The sequence below is a fragment of the Macaca fascicularis genome, chromosome 8, assembly GCF_037993035.2.
Source record: "Macaca fascicularis isolate 582-1 chromosome 8, T2T-MFA8v1.1".
Classification (NCBI taxonomy): Eukaryota; Metazoa; Chordata; class Mammalia; order Primates; family Cercopithecidae; genus Macaca; species Macaca fascicularis.
In genome coordinates this window covers 142,884,235-142,907,096 of record NC_088382.1, presented here as the reverse complement: position 1 = coordinate 142,907,096, position 22,862 = coordinate 142,884,235, and the positions used below count along the sequence as shown (strand labels likewise).

The 22,862-nt window shown below is 50.3% G+C and overlaps 1 protein-coding gene across 4 annotated transcripts in view; it reads left to right on the top strand.

Moving 5' to 3' along the window:
• The window catches only part of NDRG1 (N-myc downstream regulated 1), a 61,038-nt gene that overhangs the window by 21,385 nt on the left and 16,791 nt on the right, over nt 1-22,862 (top strand). For all 4 annotated transcript variants that reach the window (XM_005564120.4, XM_005564119.3, XM_065519653.1 and 1 more), the window contains 6 exons: nt 11,458-11,563; nt 13,901-14,021; nt 16,816-16,878; nt 17,619-17,679; nt 19,201-19,287; nt 21,421-21,477. In XM_005564120.4, coding sequence (XP_005564177.1) covers nt 11,458-11,563; nt 13,901-14,021; nt 16,816-16,878; nt 17,619-17,679; nt 19,201-19,287; nt 21,421-21,477 — 495 coding nt within the window. The remainder of the gene's footprint in view (nt 1-11,457; nt 11,564-13,900; nt 14,022-16,815; nt 16,879-17,618; nt 17,680-19,200; nt 19,288-21,420; nt 21,478-22,862) is intronic.

The window sequence follows — 22,862 nt, the reverse complement described above, 5'->3', positions numbered from 1 at the left end:
AGGTCTCCCAGCATCCTGCACCAGCCTGGGCTGAGCCCTCTGAGTTAATCCCCCGAGCTGTCCTATGAGGTTGGGGCGTTTTTCCCTGTTGTGCCTTCCTTTGTTTCTTTAACAAATGCCCACTTTGTGCCTGGCCTTAGTTTAGGTGCTGGGGATGCAGTGATGAGCATGACAGGCAGTGACCCGTGTTTTCAGGAACCTACATTCTGGAATAATAGCTCAGTACAGCTGAGCACAGAATGCGTGCCTGGCAGCATGCCAAATGTGCCCCATGGGTGCTTACAGCGATCCTGTTCCCATCCTATGGAGAGAGAGGACCTGAAGCACAGAGAGGTTAGGGAACTTGCCTGAGATCGCAGAGCTGGAAAGGGGACCTCAAGCTATGTGCTTCCAGGGCGCATATTTGAAACCAATCCAGATTCCTTAGAAGAAAGAGGCAAACAAACATACAAACAAGCATATGTGAGAATTCCAGCTTCTGTAGGTGCTTTGAAGAGAATAGTGAAGGGTGATACGGAGCCAGGTGATGGGAGAGGGCATGGCTGGGGTGCTGTCTTAGGTTGAGGCTTTTTTAAGTCATGACATTGCTCTGAACCTAAAAGATAGATGGAGCCAGTCACGTGACAAAGAGAAGACTGGGGATAGATCATTCCAGGCGGAGCAAAGGCCTTTCTGATCTGGATTCTGAAATTTCCAAGGGCAAAAATGTGTTATTCCTGTAAGCTGTTAACAGACTCAGTGTTCCCAGTAAGTCACAATATTTGAGCTGAAATCTGAGTGTTGAATGACACTTTTTCAAGGTTGTTACCAAAAGAAAATCTTTGTATAAAACCGTATTCATTTAGATTTGGCTTCTTAGATTTGAAGGTGTTAGGGACTCATGAGATTGATGAAAGCATCCCCCAGATTTTCAGCAGTCTCCAAAATCTTGGGTGTCGGGTTGCTGTAGAATTTCCTTCAGAAGATGCGGTGCAGTATGACGACGGAAGCTCTCTGGGGCACGATGGGTTACAGGGCTAGGAACTGAGAAGGACAGAGCTTTGGTCAAGGGGACCTACAGGGCTTATCAGCCCGGGGACTGGCCAGCATGCTCTGACCTCAGATTCACACAGGAGCTCCAGCAAAGTGACAGGACAGCACCTGCCCGCCATGCACTTCGGTGTCCTCTGATGAGCCAGGCCAGCACTGAAGGCCTCCCACGCTCTCTTGCTGAACCTTTGGGGACCTGTACCATCATCCTTTACAGATAAGGAAACTGAGACTTTCCCAGGGGCGGCAGCTGTGAAGTGGGCCACATTGAGCCCAGGGCTGTCTGATGCAGACAGTTCTCTCAACCGTGTTGCTTGAGTACAGCCCTGTTCCTGCAAAGGCTAATCAAGCCATTTTGGACTAGATTCTGGTTCACCTTTGCCACGGCTGCTTGTCAAAAGATCTAGCCAAGCAGATAATCTAAACAACACTTCATTGGGCTTATGTTTAGCCTACTGAGGAAGATTTGTTGTAGGACTCAAGAGTTGATGTGCCTTAATGGCAAATGGATTTTATCTATTCATTTAGTTGGTTTCTTACCTGCTTGTTAAAATAGGGCTCCCTCCTGGGCAGTTCTTCCCCCGGGCATAGCTTCCCCTTGGCTCAGTCTAAGGAGTCTTGAGTGGCTTTGTTTTGTGTATCTGAAAGCAGTCGATGTTATTCCTTGAAAAAGAATTACTGCTTCCGCACTTTGACTAAGGCAGATTCCTACTTCCTTTCCCAATGTAGTCAATAATTTAGGCTTTTTGTTTGTTTGTTTTTGAAATGAATCAAAACACACACACTGAGCCCAGAGCTTGGCACTGAGGAGCTGCTGGTGGAGTCTGTGTTGAGCTGCTGGGTGGCCTGTCTCAGGAGACAGCTCGCCTGCCAGAGCAGATGGCATCAGGCCTTATCTCTCCGTCACTGGCATCACCTTTAGGTGATCTCTGTGTTTTGTCCTGGGTGATGTTCGGGCAAAGTGATTGGTGATTTGCGTGTGAGGTTCTGCCAGCGCTGTCAGGCCCCCGCCTGGCTCCCGTTCCTGGGAAGATTCTGGAACCCTCAGAGCACGGGGTGGGCGGGCTGCTGGCCTAGGTGTCGGGGTTGCAGGAAGGACACGGTCTGATCTGGCTCTGCTGAGAGGCCTCCGGCATCAGGTTTTAGGCAATTGTGTTTGCAAATTTGAGGAGTAGGGAGGGTGGGAGTGTTTTGGGTTCCAGCTTCTTTTCTTTGGCTATAATTCTAGAGTCTAAGACTTTTGCTCCAGAATGGGAGCTTTGTGGAAGGCCACCTGAGGGAGAGAAGAGGAGGAAGAATGAATATTTGCATACTCATTGTCTCAGGGCTTCCCTGCCAAGGTGAGGGGTATTGGCCTCTTTTGCAGATGAGAGACCCATTTGAAGATGTTAGGGAACTTGCCAGAGGGTACTGTTGAGATACTCCTAGATTTAGATCCATCTGCTTCCGAAAAATGCTATAGTCATGGAAGTTGTACTGGCGGGCCTCTCTTGAGCTCTGCTGTATGTCAGAAACCATGCTGGGCTCTTTTCCTGCATCTGCTCATGTGATCCTCATGAAACCGTGTTGAGGGAGGTATCCTTGCCATCCTTGTTTTATATTGAAGATACAAGGCCCAGAAAATCTGAAGGGATTTGCTCAGTGTCACGCCACGATGAGATAGATGGCGAAAGCGGATTCAGTCCGCACGTCTGGAGCCAAAGTGAATTTAACGAGTTTTGAGGAAGGGACAGCAGCGTTGACTTCATCACCCATAAATTGTATCTCGTGGGCCAGGTGACTTTCTGTGGCTTCAAATTGCTTTTTCTGTTGGATTTGCTGCTTCTAATTCCCTCCACCTGGATCTGGAGTTATTCAGACGGTTAGATTTGATTTGGTTTCCATGGGAATCTGTGTTTGTGTGCTCACCAGGGCTCCCTGAGAAGTGAGCTGATGTTACCCGCGGGGCCTCGGTGTGGAGTGGTGGAGGGGCTGGGGCAGTACCAGGGCTGGGCGGGGGCTCCGGAGGTCTGGCTCCCGTTCTGCTGCAGGGCCTCCTGTTCGGCAGAGCTGAGCTGGTCTTGGGGATGTACGATCCCATTCACGGGGGCTGTTTTCCCTCCTCTTTTTGGAAGCAGACCAGCTCACAGGGAAAATGGAAATGGTGACCTTTTGCTAATTTCTCTCTTTCCACACAGTTGCTTCTTGTTTTCATGCCCCATGACTGAAGGTGGGCAGAACTCAGACAGAAGCCTGGAAATCCTCAACTCGCCATTTCCCAACCTCGCCCTCCCCCAGCCCTACTTCCTAGGAAAGCCCTTGGGACTTAGAGCAAACCCTTCGAGTGACAGATGGCAGGAACACTCATCTGGATCAGCGCAAAATGAGGCTTTGGAAAATAAACACAGTGTGCTGCTTCTGCAGTTCTGCTGTGGGTTTCCTAGGAGCACCCTCCAATAGAACAGGAGAGGTAGGGCTCATACCAGGGCCTCTGAGGTTTGTCCAGGCTAGGCTCTGCCAGGCTGACCTCACTCATCTCTTGGCGTCCCAGAAAGGGTGCAGTGAGCAGAAGCGAGTGCAGACCCAGCCCTGTCATTTGCTACTCACGTGTCCTTGGCCACTTGCTTGACCTCCCTGGGGCTTAGTTTCCTAATCTGTGAAACAGTGGGGAGCATTGCTGTCCCTGAGTGCACTGCAGATACTGAATGCACACAGCAGCCAGCTCAGCTCACAGGTCTTTGTCGCCCTCCCCTGCTCCGTGGATGACGGGGTCTGCTCCATCTCTTCACCCTAATCCAAACAAAGACGCTCTTCCTAATTCTTGTTTCCTTGGAGAACTGAGGTCTTCAGTGTGGGTTCCAGTTGCATGCGTTCCCAGGCTGACACCCTCTGCCCATAGCAGCCTGTTCCCTGACTCCGTGTAACTTTGTTTAATTCTCTTGACCTTATGTCAACATGAAAGAAGCCTGGGGAATGAAGTGAGAAGTGACAGGCCCAGCTTGACCTCTGGAAGGTCTTCCATTGTGTGTTACTTGCAGGGGAGTCATGGCTTTGGAAGCCCAAGGACCTATCTATCTTGAATCTTAACTCTGTTATCTTGTTGGGCACCTATACTTCGGCCCCGGAGACTATCTGTTCAATGACTGTCATGATATAGCACAGGAGACAAAGCTGGCTTTATTGAACTTGCTTAGTAAGTGGGTGGCTGTCTTTTTATTGTGTTCCTCCTGGCTACACACACTTCCCTCAGTTATCTCTGGTACTTTATGTGTTCTTTACTCTTTTTTTTTTTTTTTTTTTTTTTAAAGACAGGGTCTCCCTTTGTTGTCCAGGCTGGAGTGTAGTAGTGCAATCTCGGCTCACGGCAACTGTGACCTCCCGTGCTCAAGTGATCCTCCCACATCAGCCTCCCTAGTAGCTGGGAGTATAGGCATGAGCCACCATGCCTGGCTAATTTTATTTTTTGTAGAAAGGAGGTCTCACTGTGTTGCAGACGCTGGTCTCAAACTCAAAGTTACAGGCGTGAGCCATCACACCTGGCCTGTGTTTGTTACTTAATGGAATGGATCATTGAGATGAGATGAATGGCACTGCTGTGGCTGCCCCTCCTCCTCCATGGGCACAGGAGATGAACCAGGAAAATATAGAGGGAGGAGTGTATCATTTTATGAAAAGATGGTGGGGAGGGGGCAGGCCCCTGACATTTTCACTTGAGCCTCTGTTCCCATGATTTGCCTTTCTTGCTGCCGTGGGCCTTGACTTTATGCTGATGAGCCACAGTCAGCTTCCTGGCCTGCTCTTCCAGAGGGTACCCTGACTGGTCAGGCCATGCTTGGACCCCAAGGCTTGTCAGACTGAGGGAGGGGTCGCCCAGCCCACCAACTGACTTAGAGCCTGGGTACGCGGTCGTCCTCTTAGAGCCCAGGACGGTCGGCATCTGGCCAGGGCCTGCTGGGAAGGAGGGGATTACCGGGGGCAGTGGGGAGACAGTCACAGCTGGCCTCCAGAGCCCCTCCGGATCATCCAGAGAGTTGACTTAAGCCAGCGGGGCTGGCCCTGGCAGCTTCACACTAATCACTCTGGAGCGGTTGTCCGTAACAGCTGACGTGGAGGGAAACGCCGCAGTTTGCAAAACACGATCAGGTCCGTCCCATGGTTTTAGTCTTGGGAGTATCTCAATGGAACAGGAGGCCTTGTCATTGACCTCAGCTTACAACTGATGGCAGGGATTGTCAGAGAAGGCTGATAACTTGGCCAAGGGCATGTGGTGGTTATAACATTAGGATATATAACATTGCTCAAAAAACAGTGCTGTAACAAGGAAATGTTTGCTATTCTCACCAGCCTAAAAAACTAACACCCCGGGCTATGAATGTCACCCAGCCCTGCTGGAGTTAGTCCTTAACAGCTTCCTGCTGTCACCTGAGCATGCGGCTTTGGTCCTCAGATTGGTAGGATGGCCACCAAACCCCCGAGCATCTCATCCATGTCCCAAGTAGAATGCAGGCAGGAGGGTGAAAGGACAAGAATCAAAAGGTCAAGTTTGATCCTTTTTAAAAAACTCCTTGAAGCTGCAGGAATTTCTGCTGGCATCTCATTGGCCAGAACTGAACCTCCTGACCGTCCTTGGTTTCAAGGGAGTTGAGTAAGGAAGGGGACCACTTTATCAGGCACTTGGCTTCTTAGTACAGCAGTTGGAATTCTATCCTCAAAAAGAAGGGAACAACAGATGTTTGGGATGCCAACCAACAGAGTCTGCCATAGTTTTAAAGCTCCCAAGCCAGGACTGACAGCCAAAGAGATGAAATCTTCAAGGCTTAGTGTTAGGTCCTATTTCCCCACTTGACAGCTTACAGGCGGTTTAGACCATAGTGGTAGGTGCCATGTTTGCTACTTGCCAGCATACAGGCAGTGTAGACTGTAAATCTCTAAGTGCACCCTCCGGGCCAGACTCTGTCTGTTGGAGAGCCAGCCTTTCCCTCTGGGAATTGGCGGTCTGGCTGGGGAGGCAGCTGTTACATGTATATTTGTAATTGTGGTTGTGCTGCAAAGAAGAGAACAGGGTTTGCATGGCGTGTGTATGGTGGGTAGCAGGAAGGAGGTGATGTCTGATGTCTGTGCTGAGGTGTTTCCAATGCTGGCACACTTCCTCACAAAGACACACATGCCTGCGGTTTGGGGGCAGGTGCCTGTTTTAGGAGGATGGGAGCAGCAGATATTATTTCTTGATTCTGTTTGGTAGTGTAACAGCCTGTGCTGCAGGGATGGCCAGTCCTTGGAGACGCTGGGGAGGTACAAGTGTTCTGCAGTCAAATAAGTGTGGGGAATCTGACTCGCTGCATCACCCTTTAGGGAGTCACAGTGCACGTGGCAGAGAAAGGTGTCCTTCCCCTCTTCTGCCCGGCACAGAATGTGAAACAGGATGATAAAGAGTACAGGCTTTGGATGCAGACATCCTAATCCAAGCTTGGTTCAGATCCTGCCCCACTATTCCAGCTGTGTGGCCTTGGATGAAGTCCTTAATCTCTCTCAGCCTCAGCTTTCTCATCTCTGCAGTGGTTGTTGCATGTATTTAATGAGAAAACACGTGTGAGAAACTCAGAGCGGGCATGGGGTAAGATGCAGTGGCAGTTTATTACTGCCCCCATCCCTGCCATCACCTCTAGATTTGAGAGAGCAGCTTTCTAGACTCTTCCAGAGCAGGTGAGAGGCAAGTGTGTGCAGCCAGGTTTTTGCCTTTTCGTCGTCTTGTCTGAATCAGGCCCTGTGAGCAGGGTCTTCTGTGGCCTGGTCCTGAGCTGTGGAAGAGCTGGGTGTGGGGCTCTGGATGGTGGAGGAGTTGTGTTTGTGTTGCCAGCCTTGTCCCAGCCAGAAGTTGGGGGATCCCTGATGAGCCCCGAGACAGGCCCTTTGCTCTCTCAGGCAAGAGGATGAACAGTGCACCTTGCAGTTCTGATGTTCTGGGTTCCTTGTGCTTTCTCTTTGGGAAAACGTGGAAGACACGGGACGGGTTCCTCTCTCCAGAACACTGAGTGATTTATGCCGGCAGGGACAGAAGGACAGAACATTCCTTTGGGACTGAATAGGACAAAGGCCTGTGTTTGTGAGCGTTGTAATTCTCCCATTCAATCTCAGACAGTCTTTCTGACTGGCTTAGAACCGCGTGCGTGCACGTGCGTTTGTTGGTGGGTGTGTTTGTTGGGTGTGTGTGTGTGTGTGTGTGTGTGTGTGTGTATGTGTGTGACTTAGGGGATGGGACTTGGGTACAGGTACAACACTTGCTTTTTTTCTCCTCCTTCTGTGTGTGCCGGGGGTCCAGGAACTGAGTGGAGGACCGATGGGGGCCAGCAGACCCTGGCACAAAGGAGCAAGGGCCCAGTGGAGAGAGTTCAAATCCCGATTCTACCACCACAAGCCTATGACCTTGGGAGAGTCCCCTCAACTTCTTTACCTGTAAAATGGGATTGATAGGCCTCCCGGTGGCATGGAGGTCTGATACCCTGCCTTAGTCTTCGTAGGCGCTTAGCAAATGTTCTCCCTCACCTCTGCTCACCTATGCCTGGGAGGCAGCCCTGCCCCTGCGTGACTTCCACCACTTCACTTCCACTTTCTCAGACGGGGTCTTTGTCCTTCCCACCAAGGCAAGCAATGTCGAAAGCGTCTTTTTTGAGTCCTGCTCAGGCTGAGGTTTGGGGCAGTGTTGAGGCAGCAGCCAGGGTCCTGACACTCCTCATGAGCTGGAGTGAAGCATTGGTGCCCTGTTAGGCTCTCACCAACCCTGGGGGTCTTATCAGGAGGGAGCTGAGCATCTCATGGCCAATCCAGGAGCAGAGTGGGGAAGAGCCCAGCATGGATCAATGCCCTTAGGAGATAAAGTTCCTTCCTAGTGATTCACCATTATGTGCCAGGATCAGACCTCTTATCCATCAGATACTGGGTGCCCACTGAGAGCAGGCAGCTGTGCAGAGGTCTGTGGACAGAGCAGCAAATGAGACCCAGGTAGCCTTTCCTTCTTGGACTTGGAAGGATAGATCCTCCAATTTAGTTCTGGTTCCATGGCTGTATATTTTAAGACCTTCAAAGAGATGAGTCAGAAATCTGCTACGCACCTGCAACCCCGGGGCTGCCAGGGACATTTTTGATGCCAGCTGGGGTGGCGTGTCCCATACCTGCCACCACATTAGCACCCTCTGCTGCCCGTACCGGGAGTCCCCTTCCCGCCTAGTGCTGTGCTCTGGGCTCTGTGCAGGTGACTCCTCTCCCGCTATGGAGCCTGTGGTGCAGGCGGCTCTCCCAGCTCAGGGGTGAGGACCTGGAGGCTCAGAGGTTGGGGAGTGGTAGGACTTGGATTTGAACTCTGATGTCCGTGGTGGTGGGAACACCGCCTGCCCTGGCCTGTCTTTTAGAGGGAGCCATGTGGGCCAGCTGGGGAGACAATGAAGAATGTGCCCCCACAAACAAATAGACCTTTGTTCCCATAGTGGCTCCAGGGCCAGGCTGGGCCCAGCAGATGATCTCTGGCCCCCACTGGAAGCTGGGCCACTGCTCCCTCATCTATGGATTTTTCCAGTGCCTGTTATGTGCAGGAAAGAAGCGTTGGGCCCTGAGGGGCAGAGAGTGGGGAAGGGAGATGGGGCTGAGCTCTTTGTGCCAGGGGACTTACGGTGTTGGGGGCTAATGCAGGTGCCAGGATGACCCTGTGCTGGGCGGGCCCAGGTGCTCCCAGGGGGCTGGGCCTAGCTCCGTACAGTACATTCTTTATACGTCACCACCCTCCCCTGGTAACCACTGCCGCATCTCTGGCCATTCAGGAACAAGGAACTTCTAGGTAACCTTGAGGAGGGCGGAAACCCAGGGCAGGTGAGTGGAAGTGGCCATTGAGAAAGAGTCAGGACCACCCTCTGCAGGAGTTTAGATGAACAGGGCAGGTGAGAGATTGGTCCGTGAGTGAGCTGGAGTGCTTGTCTCCTTTCTGCAGAAGCACGATGGTGGCCTGGGGCTGGCTGGCTTCGGGGTTCTCCAAGTGAGTGTTGGGAACCCCTGCACTCCTCTACTGGGGAGGGGGAGGTGGTGATTTCTTGTTGGAAACTCAGTACGGAGCTTCCATACCCTCCGGGGGAGCCTGGGAATTGGATGCCGTTTTTCTTTATTTTTGAACCTGTTCCTCAGGTTGAGAATCGTTGATCTTACGGGATTCAGGAGGCTTTCCTGGTCCCATTCCCAGCAACACCCTAGTGGGTTAAATCCTCTTTCTCCGCTTTTCTCAGAGGACCCAGAGGACCTGCAGCCCCCTGGGACCGTCTCCACTGCCCCTACTAGCTTGTGAGTTGTCACCCACTCATCCCTGCAGGGACATAGGGGACCTGGCATACAATAGGTGCCTAATGAATGTTTCTCAGATGAAATCAAACTGCCTTAAGTATCAGGGGTGAAGAAGTAGCAGAGGTGGAATCTGATCACCCGCTGGTGTGGATGGCGTGTGGGTGGCTGCCATCCGCGAGTCACAGCGGGTCACTCGCGGATGGAGCAGCCGGCATTCTCTGGACTTTCAGCACCCCTAGGAGGGCGGAAGGGCCAGGCTGTTCCTGTTTTAAAGATTCAAGCTGGGGAGGAGGTGACTTGCCCCCACAGGGCACCTGAGTGGTGATCTGTCCCATCGCCTCTTCTCAAGCGTGAGTTTGTGAACATTGACTCTCCTCTGCCGCCACACGGCAGTGACCTGTATAGGTCACATTTCCGCCAGCTTCTGGAAGCAGGTTCAGCAGCATCTGGAGTGTTCTGTGTTCCACTTCACTGCCTCATTTACTCTTTGGAAAATCAATGCAGTGTGCTGGGCTGAGTGGCCTCGTGAGGCCTGAGTGTGCGCCACTCGCGGGCGGGCCAAGTGCCGAGAAGCCTGAGGCCCCGCGGAGGTTGATTGTCTGGGGGACCCGCCTCTGTGCTGCCTGCCCATGTGACTCTGGGACACTGACTTTACTTCCTCAGCCAGCTGGGTCACTTGGCCCTGGCAGGGCTCCTGTGAGGGTGAGGACGTGGAGGGACATGGCTCAGCACTGCCTTGGCACTTGGATGGTCTCAGCAGCCTGATGGCCTTGCCTCCCTGCTTCCCAACGGCCCTGTGGGAGCAGAGCCCTGAGCGGGGCACTTCAAAGGGGAGGTCACTGCTCGCAGACGTGGACATCACTCAAGGGAGACAAGTGACCGGGGTCCTCGGGACCTTTTGGGTGACCTTGAGGAGGGCGGAAGCCCAGGGTAGGCATGGGGTGAAGGGCGAGTGGAAGTGACAATTGAGAAAGACTCACGACCACCCTCTGCAGGAGTTCAGATGAACATGGCAGGTGAAAGGTTGGTCCGTGAGTGAACTGGGGTGCTTGGAACCAAGGCAAGGTGCCTTTTTATTTGGTTTTCCAGAGGAAGAAAGATGAGCAGGTCTTCAACTGTTAGGAAGGTTTGGTGCAGAGAGGCACGGGGATGCCTGGGAGTAAGCTGGCTGGGGGTCGCTGGCCAAGCTGGAGAGTTGGCCTTGACCAGAAGAACCACCTGGCCCAATGAGAAGGAAGGGCAGGAGGGAGAGTGGGCGTGCTATCATTCAGAATCTTTTGGTCAACTCAACATGGCTTACATGGGATTGGAAGTTGGTGGCCCATGTAACTGAAAATCCCAGGTGGTGGATGCCATCCCCAAACCTTCTTTCACTCTTTTCTGTCCCTGGGCTGGCCATACTTTCAGGCAGGCCCTTGCCTCATGGTGACAATGTAGCTGCTGCAGATCCAGCCCTCTCAGCCTTACTCCATCAAGTCCAGTCCAGTTCCCCAATTACTAGAAATAAGTGCAGTTGGCTTTAGTTGGCCTGAGCCAACCTATGTGTTCTTACCTGATCCAGTCCTTGCAACTGGGAGGTGGAGTGCATGAACTGGCCTTGACTTGTGAAACGTGGGGAGGGGGGTCAGTGTCAACAGAACTCTTAGGACTGAGGGTGAGGGTTAGGTGGGCTCCTGAAGGAAATTGGGGGCTGTTCTTGGAAGTGGGGAGTGAATTCTGGGTAACCCCAAGCCACCAGATGTTAGTTACAGGTACAGTAACCTGTGGGGTCAGTGGGGCCTGGGGGCAAGGAAGCAAGGAAGCCCAGGCTTGGTGGCCTGTTTTCCAGACGGAGCAAACAGTCTGGTGCAGAGATGGTCACAGGCAGGCCCTGTCCCCGGCATTTTGTGCATTTAACAGCACAGTCTGAGCCAGGCCTCTGTCCCCTGCTTCCTGGGAGTCCCCTCCTAGCCCTGGTCCTGGGAGTGGCTTCTCGCCAGAGAGAGCTGCTGCCCGAAGCCAGGGATCTTATGGCCAGATGAGAAGTGAGCTTCCTCAAAACACAGTTGGAAACAGGCTGGGTGTCTTCAGGCACACGGATGCCGCGAACCCCACATGACCAGCCCACTGTCTGCTGTGTCTCCTCAGGAGCAGGACATCGAGACTTTACATGGCTCCGTTCACGTCACGCTGTGTGGGACTCCCAAGGGAAACCGGCCTGTCATCCTCACCTACCATGACATCGGCATGAACCGTAAGTTCTGAGGAGCTCTGGTTCCCTGTCAGCCGGTTCCCAAGAGAGTGGCGGAAAAAGGCAGCCGAGAAGGGCTGGTGGCCGGGAGCCGGTGGTTTCTTTTTGCCTGGGACTTCCTGGAGCTGTTCTGGGAAGAACTCTTGCCACAGCCTGGAAAAGCCAGAAATGCGCTGCATGTGGGCATGGAGTTGTCTGTGTGCCCAGAGGCGCTGGGAACACGGGGAGTTCTTTGCTGTCTGTGACAGTGACTTCTATATTAATGCACACATATGGTTTTTAGTCTTTTCACAGAACTGGGCAACCATCAGCACAGTTTTGGAACATTTTCATCCTTCCAAAAAATCCTGTACTTTTATCTGTCACCCCACCCCCAGATGACTGACCCTTCATTGACTTTCCTTTTCTGTGAATTTGCCTGTTCTGAAATTTTGTATACATCGAATCAAATAACATGTAATTTTTTTGTAACTGGCTTCTTTCATAATGCTTTCAAGGTTTATCCAGGCCATGCATTAGTATTTGTACTGCCTTTATTCCTTTATTGAATAATAATATTCCATTGTATGAATTTACCACACTTTATTCTTTCTTTCTTTTTTTTTTTTTTTTTGAGACAGAGTCTCGCGCTGTTGCCCAGGCTGGAGTGCAGTGGTGCGATCTTGGCTCACTGTAATCCACCTCCTGGGTTCAAGCGATTCTTGTGCCTCAGCCTCTCGAGTAGCTGGGATTACAGGCACCCACCACCACGCCTGGCTAATTTTTGTTTTTTTAGTAGAGGCGGGATTTCACCATATTGGCCAGGCTGGCCTCGAACTCCTGACCTCAGGTGATCCACCCACCTCCGCCTCCCAAAGTGCTGGGATTATAGGCATGAGTCACTGGGCCCGGCCATCTGTTCTTTAGTTGATGGGTATTTGGGGCATTTTCACTTTTTGGCTGTGTGAGTAACACCGCCATGAATGTTTAGACTGTGAATTCCAAGATTACCAGGAGGGTTTTTAGAGGTGGGTTCCCCGTTTTTCATAGACGCAAATGGAATGGAATCTACTAAATGCTGAAATTTCATGGAGTAGAGGTGAATTCTTCCGTGAGGAATCAGAAGACACATAGGTTTCACTGGTCCTGTAATTTTTGTGAACTTGAGTATTGCAAGCTTGCTTGATTTTTGATGATGGACTGCCTGATTTTCATTTGTTTCTATAAAGCTTATCAATACCTTGAGGCTGGGGATGATTTTACGGAAATCCACTGAAAACCACTTTTTACTTCATTCTCACCTTCTTTTATCTCACTTCTTCCCCTGTCTGTTTCCCTTACATCCATTTTGTACCAGGTCCGTGCTAGGTATTTTGAGTTACACTATCTTATTTGATTGACTCTGACAAGGAACTGGAATTGCATATGGCAGCCTCTCCCAATGTAGAGAGGCTCATTGTTGGTCTATCATAGGCTTACCACTGTAACAAAAGATGCCAAGCCCTCTGTGGCTTAACACAATGTATGTTTTATTTCTCCCTCACGTAACAGTTTAGTGGGTGTTGAGTGGGACATGTTCTATTTGGCAATTCAAGGACCCAGGCTCCTTCTAGCTTGGGGGTTTGCCATCCCCTGGGGCTGCAGAGCCTTCTGCTGGAAACTGTGCTTCTGGCAGGTAGATGGGAGAAGAGAGAAGCTTAGAGGATCTTAGAGGATCTCGGTGGCAGGTATGGTGAGGAAATGGTGACAGTCACAGGCTATTGGCCAGAAACAGATCACATGGCTGCTTCTCATTGCAAGGGAGCCTGGGAAGTACTGTCTAGCTGAGTGCCCAGAAGGAAAAGGGACAGGAGGTAGGGTGAGCAGCCCGACTCTCTTCAGCAGTGAGGAGACTCATCCGGGCCACATGAAAGGAGGAGGCACATCTCACCTCCCATGCTCCTCCTTGTTTGAAAATTATGTGTGTCCTGGGCCAGTACCCCAGACAGGAGGGTATAGTGGGCCCAGATGGAAAGAGAGGATCAGGGGGGCAAACCCATCTCACGCCAGGGCCATCCTGACCCTGACGGACTGGAGGAGCTGCAGGAGCCATCCTGGGAGCCCCTTCCAGCACCAACTGCAAGATTCATCTGCCAGCTCCCACTCCTTTGCCCCATGACTTACTCTTGCTTTTTATCACCAGAAGAAAGTGGGCATGGGGACAAAACCAAAAAACAAAAAAGCGAACATCTGTGTTCTTCCAAGTTCACTTCCTTCTTCTGAATAGGAGTGAAACAAAATGAATGAGCTTTGCCACCGAGACACCTAATTTTTTTTCTCCTCTTAGTTCTTTCTCGTCTCTCCCTCTCTGCTATTCTTCAGACAAAACCTGCTACAATCCCCTCTTCAACTACGAGGACATGCAGGAGATCACCCAGCACTTCGCCGTCTGCCACGTGGACGCCCCTGGCCAGCAGGACGGCGCAGCCTCCTTCCCCGCAGGGTGAGAGCCTCTTGCCCTATGAGCTCTACAGCGTGGAAACTGGGTGTCGGGGAGGGGTTCAGCTGCTTTGCTCTTTTAAATACTTTTTAGTTGTGGTAAAATATAAAATGTATCGTCTTAACCACTTTTTAAATTGTGGGAAGATACATAACATAAAAGTTAGTACTTTAACCACTTTTAAGTATATAGTTCAGTGGCATTAAGGACATTCAGACATTGTTGTGCAGCCATCACCACCATCTGTCTCTAGGACTTTTTCATCTGACTTTTCCTAAACTGAAACAGGATACTCATCAGATGCTACCTCCCCATTGCCCCAGCCTTCCTGCAAGGCTGGCGTTACCATAGGTGTGCTCAGCCTGGACAGGACTGAAGTGGAGGAGGACTTGACATGACCAAATAGTGTGGTGAAAAACCTAGAAGGTTGTGGAGAAAAAGAGAGGGAGAGAAGTAACGTTGATGGATCACTTCCTGTGGGCTAGGCTTCATCGTTCGTGTTTAACATTGGGGTTAATCCTTACAGCTAGCTCTGTGTGGTTGGTATTGTTAGCTGCATTTTCCAGATGAACATATTGAGGCATGGAGGCATTAACTGCCTTGCTCAGGGTTGCACAGCTGAGGCAGGGCACGGTGGTTCACGCCTGTAATCCCAGCACTTTGGGAGGCCGAGTGGGCGAACCACCTGAGGTCAGGAGTTCGAGACCAGCCTGGCCAACATGGTGAAACCCTGTCTCCACTAAAAATACAAATATTAGCCAGGCGTGTTGGCACGTGGCTATAATCCCCACCACTCGGGAGGCTGACGCCAGAGAATCCCTTGAACCTGGGAGGCAGAGGTTGCAGTGAGCCAAGATCGTATCACTGCACTCCAGCCTGGGTGACAGAGTAAGACTCTGTCTCCAAAAAAGAGAAAAAGGTTGCACAGCTGAGAACCGGGGAGTTGGCTTTGGTCCTATCTACTGAGACGTGTATCCTCTTTGGAACATCAGGCTGCCTTAGTTGAGAGTGTTTACACTGCCTGGCCCTTGTCAGCCCGTGATCTGTATGGGCATGGCCTTTCAATTTCCCCTTGTGCAATTATGGTCAAGCTTGTTGGATCCCCCAATCAGCATCACGTTGGGAAGGCAGACCTCAGAGATAATCCCTCTTGTCCCCGCACCTGACGCTCTGATTAATCCAGGGCAGGAGCGGGTTCTTGGGTTTAAAGTCTTCCAGAAGGGGCCTTCTTGGCATTTATAAATAGAAATCCTTTTTTATTAGTGTTCAGAATTATCCTTAATAATTAACCTTTATTAGAGAGGAAGAGAAGGTACAGCCAACCATATGGGACCAGGACCAAAAATTAAAAGTGTATTAAAACAGTGGGACATGGTTAATTGTTAACCAGCAGATAAAGCCAGAGGTATGTCAGTAAATCTATCTTTAGTTGGACCAATTGTGTGAAAGACTTGGGGGGAAAGCAGAGACTCTTAGTTCCCCCTGGAGAAGTTTTACAAATATTCTGAGGCCTGAGCCCCACCCCCAGGAATTTTTATTCAGTTGGTCTAGATATTACAGGGTGTTTTCCCCCTAGTTTCCTAGGTGGTTTTTGTGTGCATCTCATGGGACCCACTGTCAGAGTGGGGCCTGACTTGTTTCTTCCTCCTGGAGTAGGGCAGAGGAGAGTGTGGGGCTTGGGAGGGGTGAGAGGGAGTCTCCCAGGCCCTTTAAGGGTGAGCCCCCTATATCCTGAAGCTGAGACAGCAGAGCAGGGTGGGGGATCCCTGGCTGGGCTCCTTCTGGCTCTGGCTTCCACCATCTATACAGGAGGGACCTTGGGAGTAGAATTCTGCTGCTTCCTTGCCTCACACCAGCCCTGGGCAACAGGGAAGAAACAGGGATCTGCAATTAAGTGGCTTCTCCAGTGTCACACCTTAGGAGCTGCTGGCTCCAAATTGAGGCGTGGCCATTTCAGAGGAGCTTCGTGTCTTTGCCCCTCTTCTGCCCTACGGCTTCTAACTCAGTGGTTCTGTTGATGTGGAGCCACACCATACGGGCTCTTCCTGGCTCTTCCCAGGGCATCTGAACACGCTGCTTCCCTGCCCACACGCCTTACTCATCAGGTTCCCATGACCCTTTCAGCGTCACTTCTTCTAAGAAGCCCTCCCTGATCACCTGATCACGGCAGTTCTCTTTCGATAGCCTTTGTTATGAGTCACACCCCCCTGTTTCTGTTGACTTGAGGGCTGGCTCCTGTCCTGGTTTGCCTCTGCTTTGCTCACAGGCCCCTGCCATTGCCTCACCAAGAGCCCGGCATGTGTGAGCATCAGTCACTCCTTTGCGGATGGAACTCATTCATGCCTGATCTAATTCCTTCTCCCTGAGGTTGGAATTTGTGAAATGCCTTCTAGTCAGTTTCTGCAACACTCTAGACCCAAAACCAGACAAACCCAGTGAGGACATGTTTCTGGCTAACCATCTACTGTTCTCGTGAGGCCAAGTGGCTCATCTCTCAGCCTCAGTGATATTTATAATCTTGCTGGGGGGAAAATCCTAGCAGCCTTCTAGAGTTATTGTGAGAACTGAATGAGCTAATAATGCCCCAAAATGCATCCATGGGACCTGGCGCATAGGAAGCAATTGATAGTTAGGGTGTGCTGCAAGGGTCTTGGAAGGAGGATGGGAAGGGACTAGACTGGGGGGTCTATGTGCATGGGGCAGTCTGTTGCATGGCCCCGCCCTTCAAGCGTGTCCCTGTTTCGATTACCCGTTTCTCTCTGGGCGCTCACTAATGGCCTCTCTGTGTCATCCCCAGGTACATGTACCCCTCCATGGATCAGCTGGCTGAAATGCTTCCTGGAGTCCTTCAACAGTTTGGGTAAGAGCGAGGGATCAGCTCCTCCTCCATTTGCAGAGAAGCCTGGCTTCTAGCGTCTTCCTGCCCCTTGGCTTTGATCAGGACTGACCACTAAAATTAAGGTTGCAGTTTAAAGATGAGGCAAGAAATTAGCTTGTCACTCTGTGAACACTGTTCTTCACACAGTCTCTGAGCTCTAGTCTGCCTCCTGTAACTTCAGTTTTCCTCTTGCATGAATGTTATGTTGTGTGATGGCAGCCGCCCCACCCATTTGCTCTTGCCTCCTGTTCTTCCATTCCCTTCTCTTTCCCATGGAATGTTCTGGAATGGAGTCGCCTGAGACCTTAGCTTTTCTCTCCACACCCTCATTTTTCCAGTGTTCATCTCTGTCTTGAGCCCTTCAAATAATGATAACTTCATGGTTCTTGCTCAATTTGTTTTCATTCCAAGTTTTAGAATCCAAAATAAAGCTTAAGAGTGGGAAGAAATGATGCCGTAACGGGCTTTCCCGAAATGTCAGACGGTCTCTCAGAGCCTGGGTGGCGGCCAGGAGGGAAGTGAGGATAAGGGGCGCGGCTCTCCAAGGGCGCGGTCTCTGTCCAGTCCTAAAGCACGGTAACCTCAGGGCTGTGCAGGCAGTCACGGCAGCATGCTCCCGCATTGCCTAGCCAGGCGGTCACCCTCAGGAAGTGCTAAGTGGGTCCTTGGGGGCTCCTGTCACTCTCGCCTTGTGTGACATGCATTTGTATTTCTGTTTCCAGGCTGAAAAGCATTATTGGCATGGGAACAGGAGCAGGCGCCTACATCCTAACTCGATTTGCTGTGAGTGCTTTGGCATTTTTTTGAAAATCGCATTTTAAATAACATTTTAAGATGAAGGAAGACATTTGGAAAAAGCATTGGAAACCCAAAAGGGAAAAAGAAATGACCCGTATGCTCCACAGTTTTTTTTTTGTGTGTGTGTGTGTGTGTGTGTGTGTGAGAGACACGTGAGTACTCATATATATACACATATATATGTGTGTGTGTGTGTATATATATGTATATACTCAGCCTTTTCTCTTCCTCCACTCTTGAGTGGTACTGGACACATTCTTTTGTCATTGACTTTGTCTGCTTAGCCATCTAGTGAGGACGCTCCGTGCTCACTGAGTACTCTGCTATGACACTGCTTTTTAACAGCTCTACAGGTTTTTGCAGTCAGGGTACTCCTGGTTCGTAACTGATTCCAAACTGGAATCAGACACAGGAAGTTTTCATGACAGTTGTCATTGTTATTTCTCTGGGCTCAGGTCAGAAGCCACTGTTCCTTTGTATCCTCACCAAGCAATTATGTAAGAATGCAACAATACTCATTTTGTTCATCCATAGGTATTTTGACTGCCTATGATTTGCTGGGCTTTGCTAGAGGTTAGGAATACTGACATGATTCTACAACATCCATTTTACAAAAAAAAAAAAAAAGAAAGAAATGCTGACATGAATACAAAATGGTCTGGCCATATAGACTCTCAGCAAATTAAAAAATGTCTCAACTGAACCCCAGGTGTACATATCTATATCTATATGTATCTGCGTCACATAATGACATTTCGGTCAATGACAGACTGCATATTTGACAGTGGGTCCATAGGATTATAATGATCCATTTTTACTGTACCATTTTTATGTTTAGATTTGCTTAGATACATCAATATTTAGCATCATGATGCAATTCCCTGCAGTATTCGGTAGCGTCACTTGCCATACAGGTTTGTACAGCAAACCTAGGAGCAATGGGCTGTACTGTACAGCCTTGGTGAGTTGTAGACTATACCATCTAGTGTGTGTAAGTACACTCTGAGATCTTCACATGATGACAAAATCTCCTAATGATGAATTTTCTCAAAAGTATCCCTGTTATTCAGCGATGCATAACTCTGTGTGTGTGTGTGTGTGTTTATATATTCTGGAAGTAATACAGTTGTTACTGCCACAGCTAGAGAGCATTTGTGTACCCTGTTTGATTGATGAGGTTGATGGTGTATTACACGCATTTGACAGGTGGGGAAGCTGAGCCTCCATGGGTTGAAGTGACTTGCCCAAGGCAGGTCTGCAACGCAGCGGGCTTCCTACTTCTTTTGCACTTCCTCTTTCTCCTTCCCACTCTCTCTAGGACCCGATCCCGTGTCTGCTGTGCTGGAACCTCAGTTTTGCATGGGGTGGGGCCAGGGAGCAGCAGCCTGCTCTGCTGCCCACACTGCCTTTTTCTGGGCACTTCTCTCAAGCTTCGGTTTGCCTTGGAAAGTTCCTAGTGTTTCAGATTGCTGGGATGTCTGTCTCACTTTGTGTCTTGAATCGCAGCTAAACAACCCTGAGATGGTGGAGGGCCTCGTCCTTATCAACGTGAACCCTTGTGCGGAAGGCTGGATGGACTGGGCCGCCTCCAAGGTGAGGTGGGGGCCTGTCAGGCAGGCGGAGTCCCTGCAGGCAGAGGGACAGGTGCACACAGCCTCTGGCTGGGGGAGCCCTGGAGCTACGAGCTCTCTCTTTACCCACTCCTCCGCTACCCTCTACTGCCCACTCCAGTTCCCTCTGCTTTGCTTAGAACAGTACACATGACCTCAGCCGTTTGCCATTCAGAAGACTTAAATACCACCAAGCTGTCTAAGCCAGGGAAAGCACTGGGATGCAGGTCCCTGAGCCAGCTTGGATAAGCATTGCTTGGGTTAATGAGTATTAGCTGGGTACCTAACTTGTGCCAGGCTTTGGTCAAGATGCTGAGCATCTTGAAGAACAAAACTTCTTGAGATGAACAAGACAAAAGCCTCTAATCTTAGGAATTCATTCACATATTATTAAAGAAAAATAAATGTATATTTAGTGTGCCACAAAATTTTACGATAATAATTAGCTAACGTAGATTGAGAGTTTACCATGTGCTAGTTTCATTCTACATTGCTATGTGTGCATTACCGCAGTTAATCTTCATAGTAACTCTAGGAGGTGAGAATTTTTATCACCGTTTCAGAAGTGAGGACTCGGTGTGGCTAAGGGGATTGTCCAGGGCCACATAAAGCTAGACAGTAGAATGGGGACTGGATGCAGCTTGCTTTGACTTCGTGGTTCGTGGATCTGACCATCCTTGCCCCTGGGGCTCCTGTCCGGGGTGGGAGACAGGCAGGCCTGGCCAGCAGGTTGGGCTGCCTGGAGGAAAAGGGGCCTGTGCTGTCTTGGGAAGCTCTGCCCTGGCTGGTGTCCTAAGGTTCCTTGTTTATCTTTTAAAAATTGTCATTGTGGTGTTTATTTTTGGTTTTTTGCCCTGTAAAGGCCTCAGTGTTTGCCGAGGAGATGGGCAGGTCATTCCAGTTGAAATAGGACAAAGCTGAGGTGATCTCAGCTTTTCATTTTGCAAGTGCAGTTTTGCCAAATTTTGGGAGGCTGCCAGGGACTGAGGGTTTGAAGGGGCCGTGCCTCTTGCTCCATCCCCCGCCCTGTCCTAGCCACTGTGATTTTGTGTTTGTTCTTTGAACATTCCTCCAGAATGCAGGAGCCCTTCCCTCCTGCCTATATGACATTCGGGAGTGGAACACGCTTCTGTTTTTCATTTGATTTTCCAGCAAAGGAAGTGACATTCCAGTCCACCCGCCGTGCTTCATGATCCCTGTTCTGAGCCAGACTCGAAGGTCTGGCAATGTCGACCACTGGCTAATGTGAAGCCTGGGGAAGGTCTGCAGGGCTTTAATAGCTGTAGTATTCCCTTCCTTTTCAACCCCAGCCTTCTGAGTACCAGGCATTGGTATTAGACACTGTGATATGTGCAGTTACTTCTTGCACTCCTCACCTTGACTTTGTAGCCTTTAAGTTCCTGGCACTCCCATTTCCAGATTAGAAGTCTGAGACCCAGAGGTGTGCACACTGCCCAGTGCCACACAGCTGGGCTGTGGCAGGCAAGGGCCAGCCAAAGACCCTTAGGTCTAGAGCTTCTCTGCTGCTTATTTTTGCTCAATGCTTTGGTCAGCACGCATTTATGGAGCTCCTGCTGTATCCTACCATTTATAGAGCTCCTGCTGCAAACCTAGTCACTGGGGAGAGGTAGGAAAAAGAAGATTGTCAGTGTCTTTGGTAATGTCAGTATACTTAGAAAGGGGAAACTGGCTTGGAGATGAGAGAGAGGGACAGTTGGGAGCCAAGCATATCCGGGGGCGTAGACGGGGGAGTTCAGTGTGTTTTTGGAAGAGGTGAATGGACGGCCCTCTTTGCTGAAGACTTGGTGAATGTTTTGAGCAGGGTAAGCTAGCAGTAGCTGGATCTTTATTCAGTGCTCATTTGCTCTGGATTTCTTGTGCATGGGCCTCTGAAAATAAGGAATTGGATGTAGTCCCAGGCCCTGCATGTGGGGGGTCAGGTCCAGGAGGGAACTGGAGACAGGAACTGAGTTTTTATCACGGGGATGTCCTTGAGGCCTGCATGCAGAGGGGAGTCTGGCAATGCCACTGTCCCCCCGGGGAAGTGGGGTTTTGCTGACTTTGTTCACTACTGTTAGCTCCTGGTTTCTAATCCACCCACTTTACTCCTCCCTAGATCTCCGGATGGACCCAAGCCCTGCCAGACATGGTGGTGTCCCACCTCTTTGGGAAGGTGAGTTGTGTGGTCTGGCATTCTGCTGTTCCTGCTGAGCAATGCGTTGTGTGGTGCTCAGCACCGGGCCCCATGTGGGGGTGGAGAGAACAAGACACAATCGACTGGGGGCCGCCGAGCTGGTGCTCGTGAGATAATGTGACATTATTCATTCATAAGCAACAAGTCATTCATTCTCTCTCTTTTTATATGTGTCTTTTAAAAACGGCTGATTGAAGTACATTAACTGCACATATTTAAAGGGCAGAATTTGCTAAATTTGACATGTATATACATTTGTAAAACCATCACTGTCATCAGAATAACGTCTCCATCACCCCAAGAGTTTCCTTGTGCCCCTTGATAATCCTCTTCTCCCTCCTCCTCAGGCAACTTGGTTCTGCATTGGCCCTTATAGATTGCTTTGCAATTCCTAGATTTTTATATAAATGGCATTATATAGTATGTACTCTTTTTTTTTGGTCTGGCTTCTTTCACTCAGCGTAACCATTTTGAGATTTGTCCATGTTAATGAGTGGATCAATAGTTTATTCCTAGTCTGGGTGCAGTGCTCATTCCTGTCATCCCAGCACTTTGGGAGGCCATGGCAGGAGGATTGCTTGAGCACAGGAGTTCAAGACCAGCCTGGGCAACATAGCGACACCTTGTCTCTACAAAAAAATTAAAAATTGGCCAGACATGGTGGTGCATGCCTATAGTCCTAGCTGCTTGGGAGGCTGAGGCAGGAGGAGCGCTTGAGCCCAGGAGTTTGAGGTTACAGTGAGCAGTGAGCTATGATTGCCCCCTGTATTCTGCCTAGGCGACAGAGAGACCCTGTCTCTTAAAAAACAGTGTATTCCTTTTTAGTGCTGAGAAGTATACTCCCTTTTATGTATGTGCAACAGTTTGTTTTTCCATTCACCTGCTGATAGACCTTTGGGTTGTTTCCAGTTCTGGGCTGTTCTAAATCTGGTCTATAGCAAACGTGTCCGTGGAGTTAGCTGTGTGCTGGACTCAGTCCTAAAAGCCTCACAAGTATTAGCTATAGGACTAGGATTCCACCCAGGTGCTCTGTGACCTGTGTGATGAATTCTGTTCTCATTCCCAGTTTATGGAAGAGGAAACAGACCAGAGAGGTTGAGTGACTTGTGTAGGGTCTCTGCCGGGGAGAGGTGGGGCCAGTGTTTGTGTCTATGAATCTGGCTTCATTCTGGCAACCACAGCAGGATGGTGGCTGCCTGCGCTGCTGCCTGGCTCTTAGATGAGCTGCTCTTCTGCAGAGTCATGCCACTGAGGGGGAGTGAGCCAAGCCCCTCGCAGCGTGCTAGAAGTGAGCGGTTGTCATCTTATCAGCCCAGCCTACCTGGCCCCAGACATTGGTTTTGTGTCTCTAGCTGGGGCCAGCT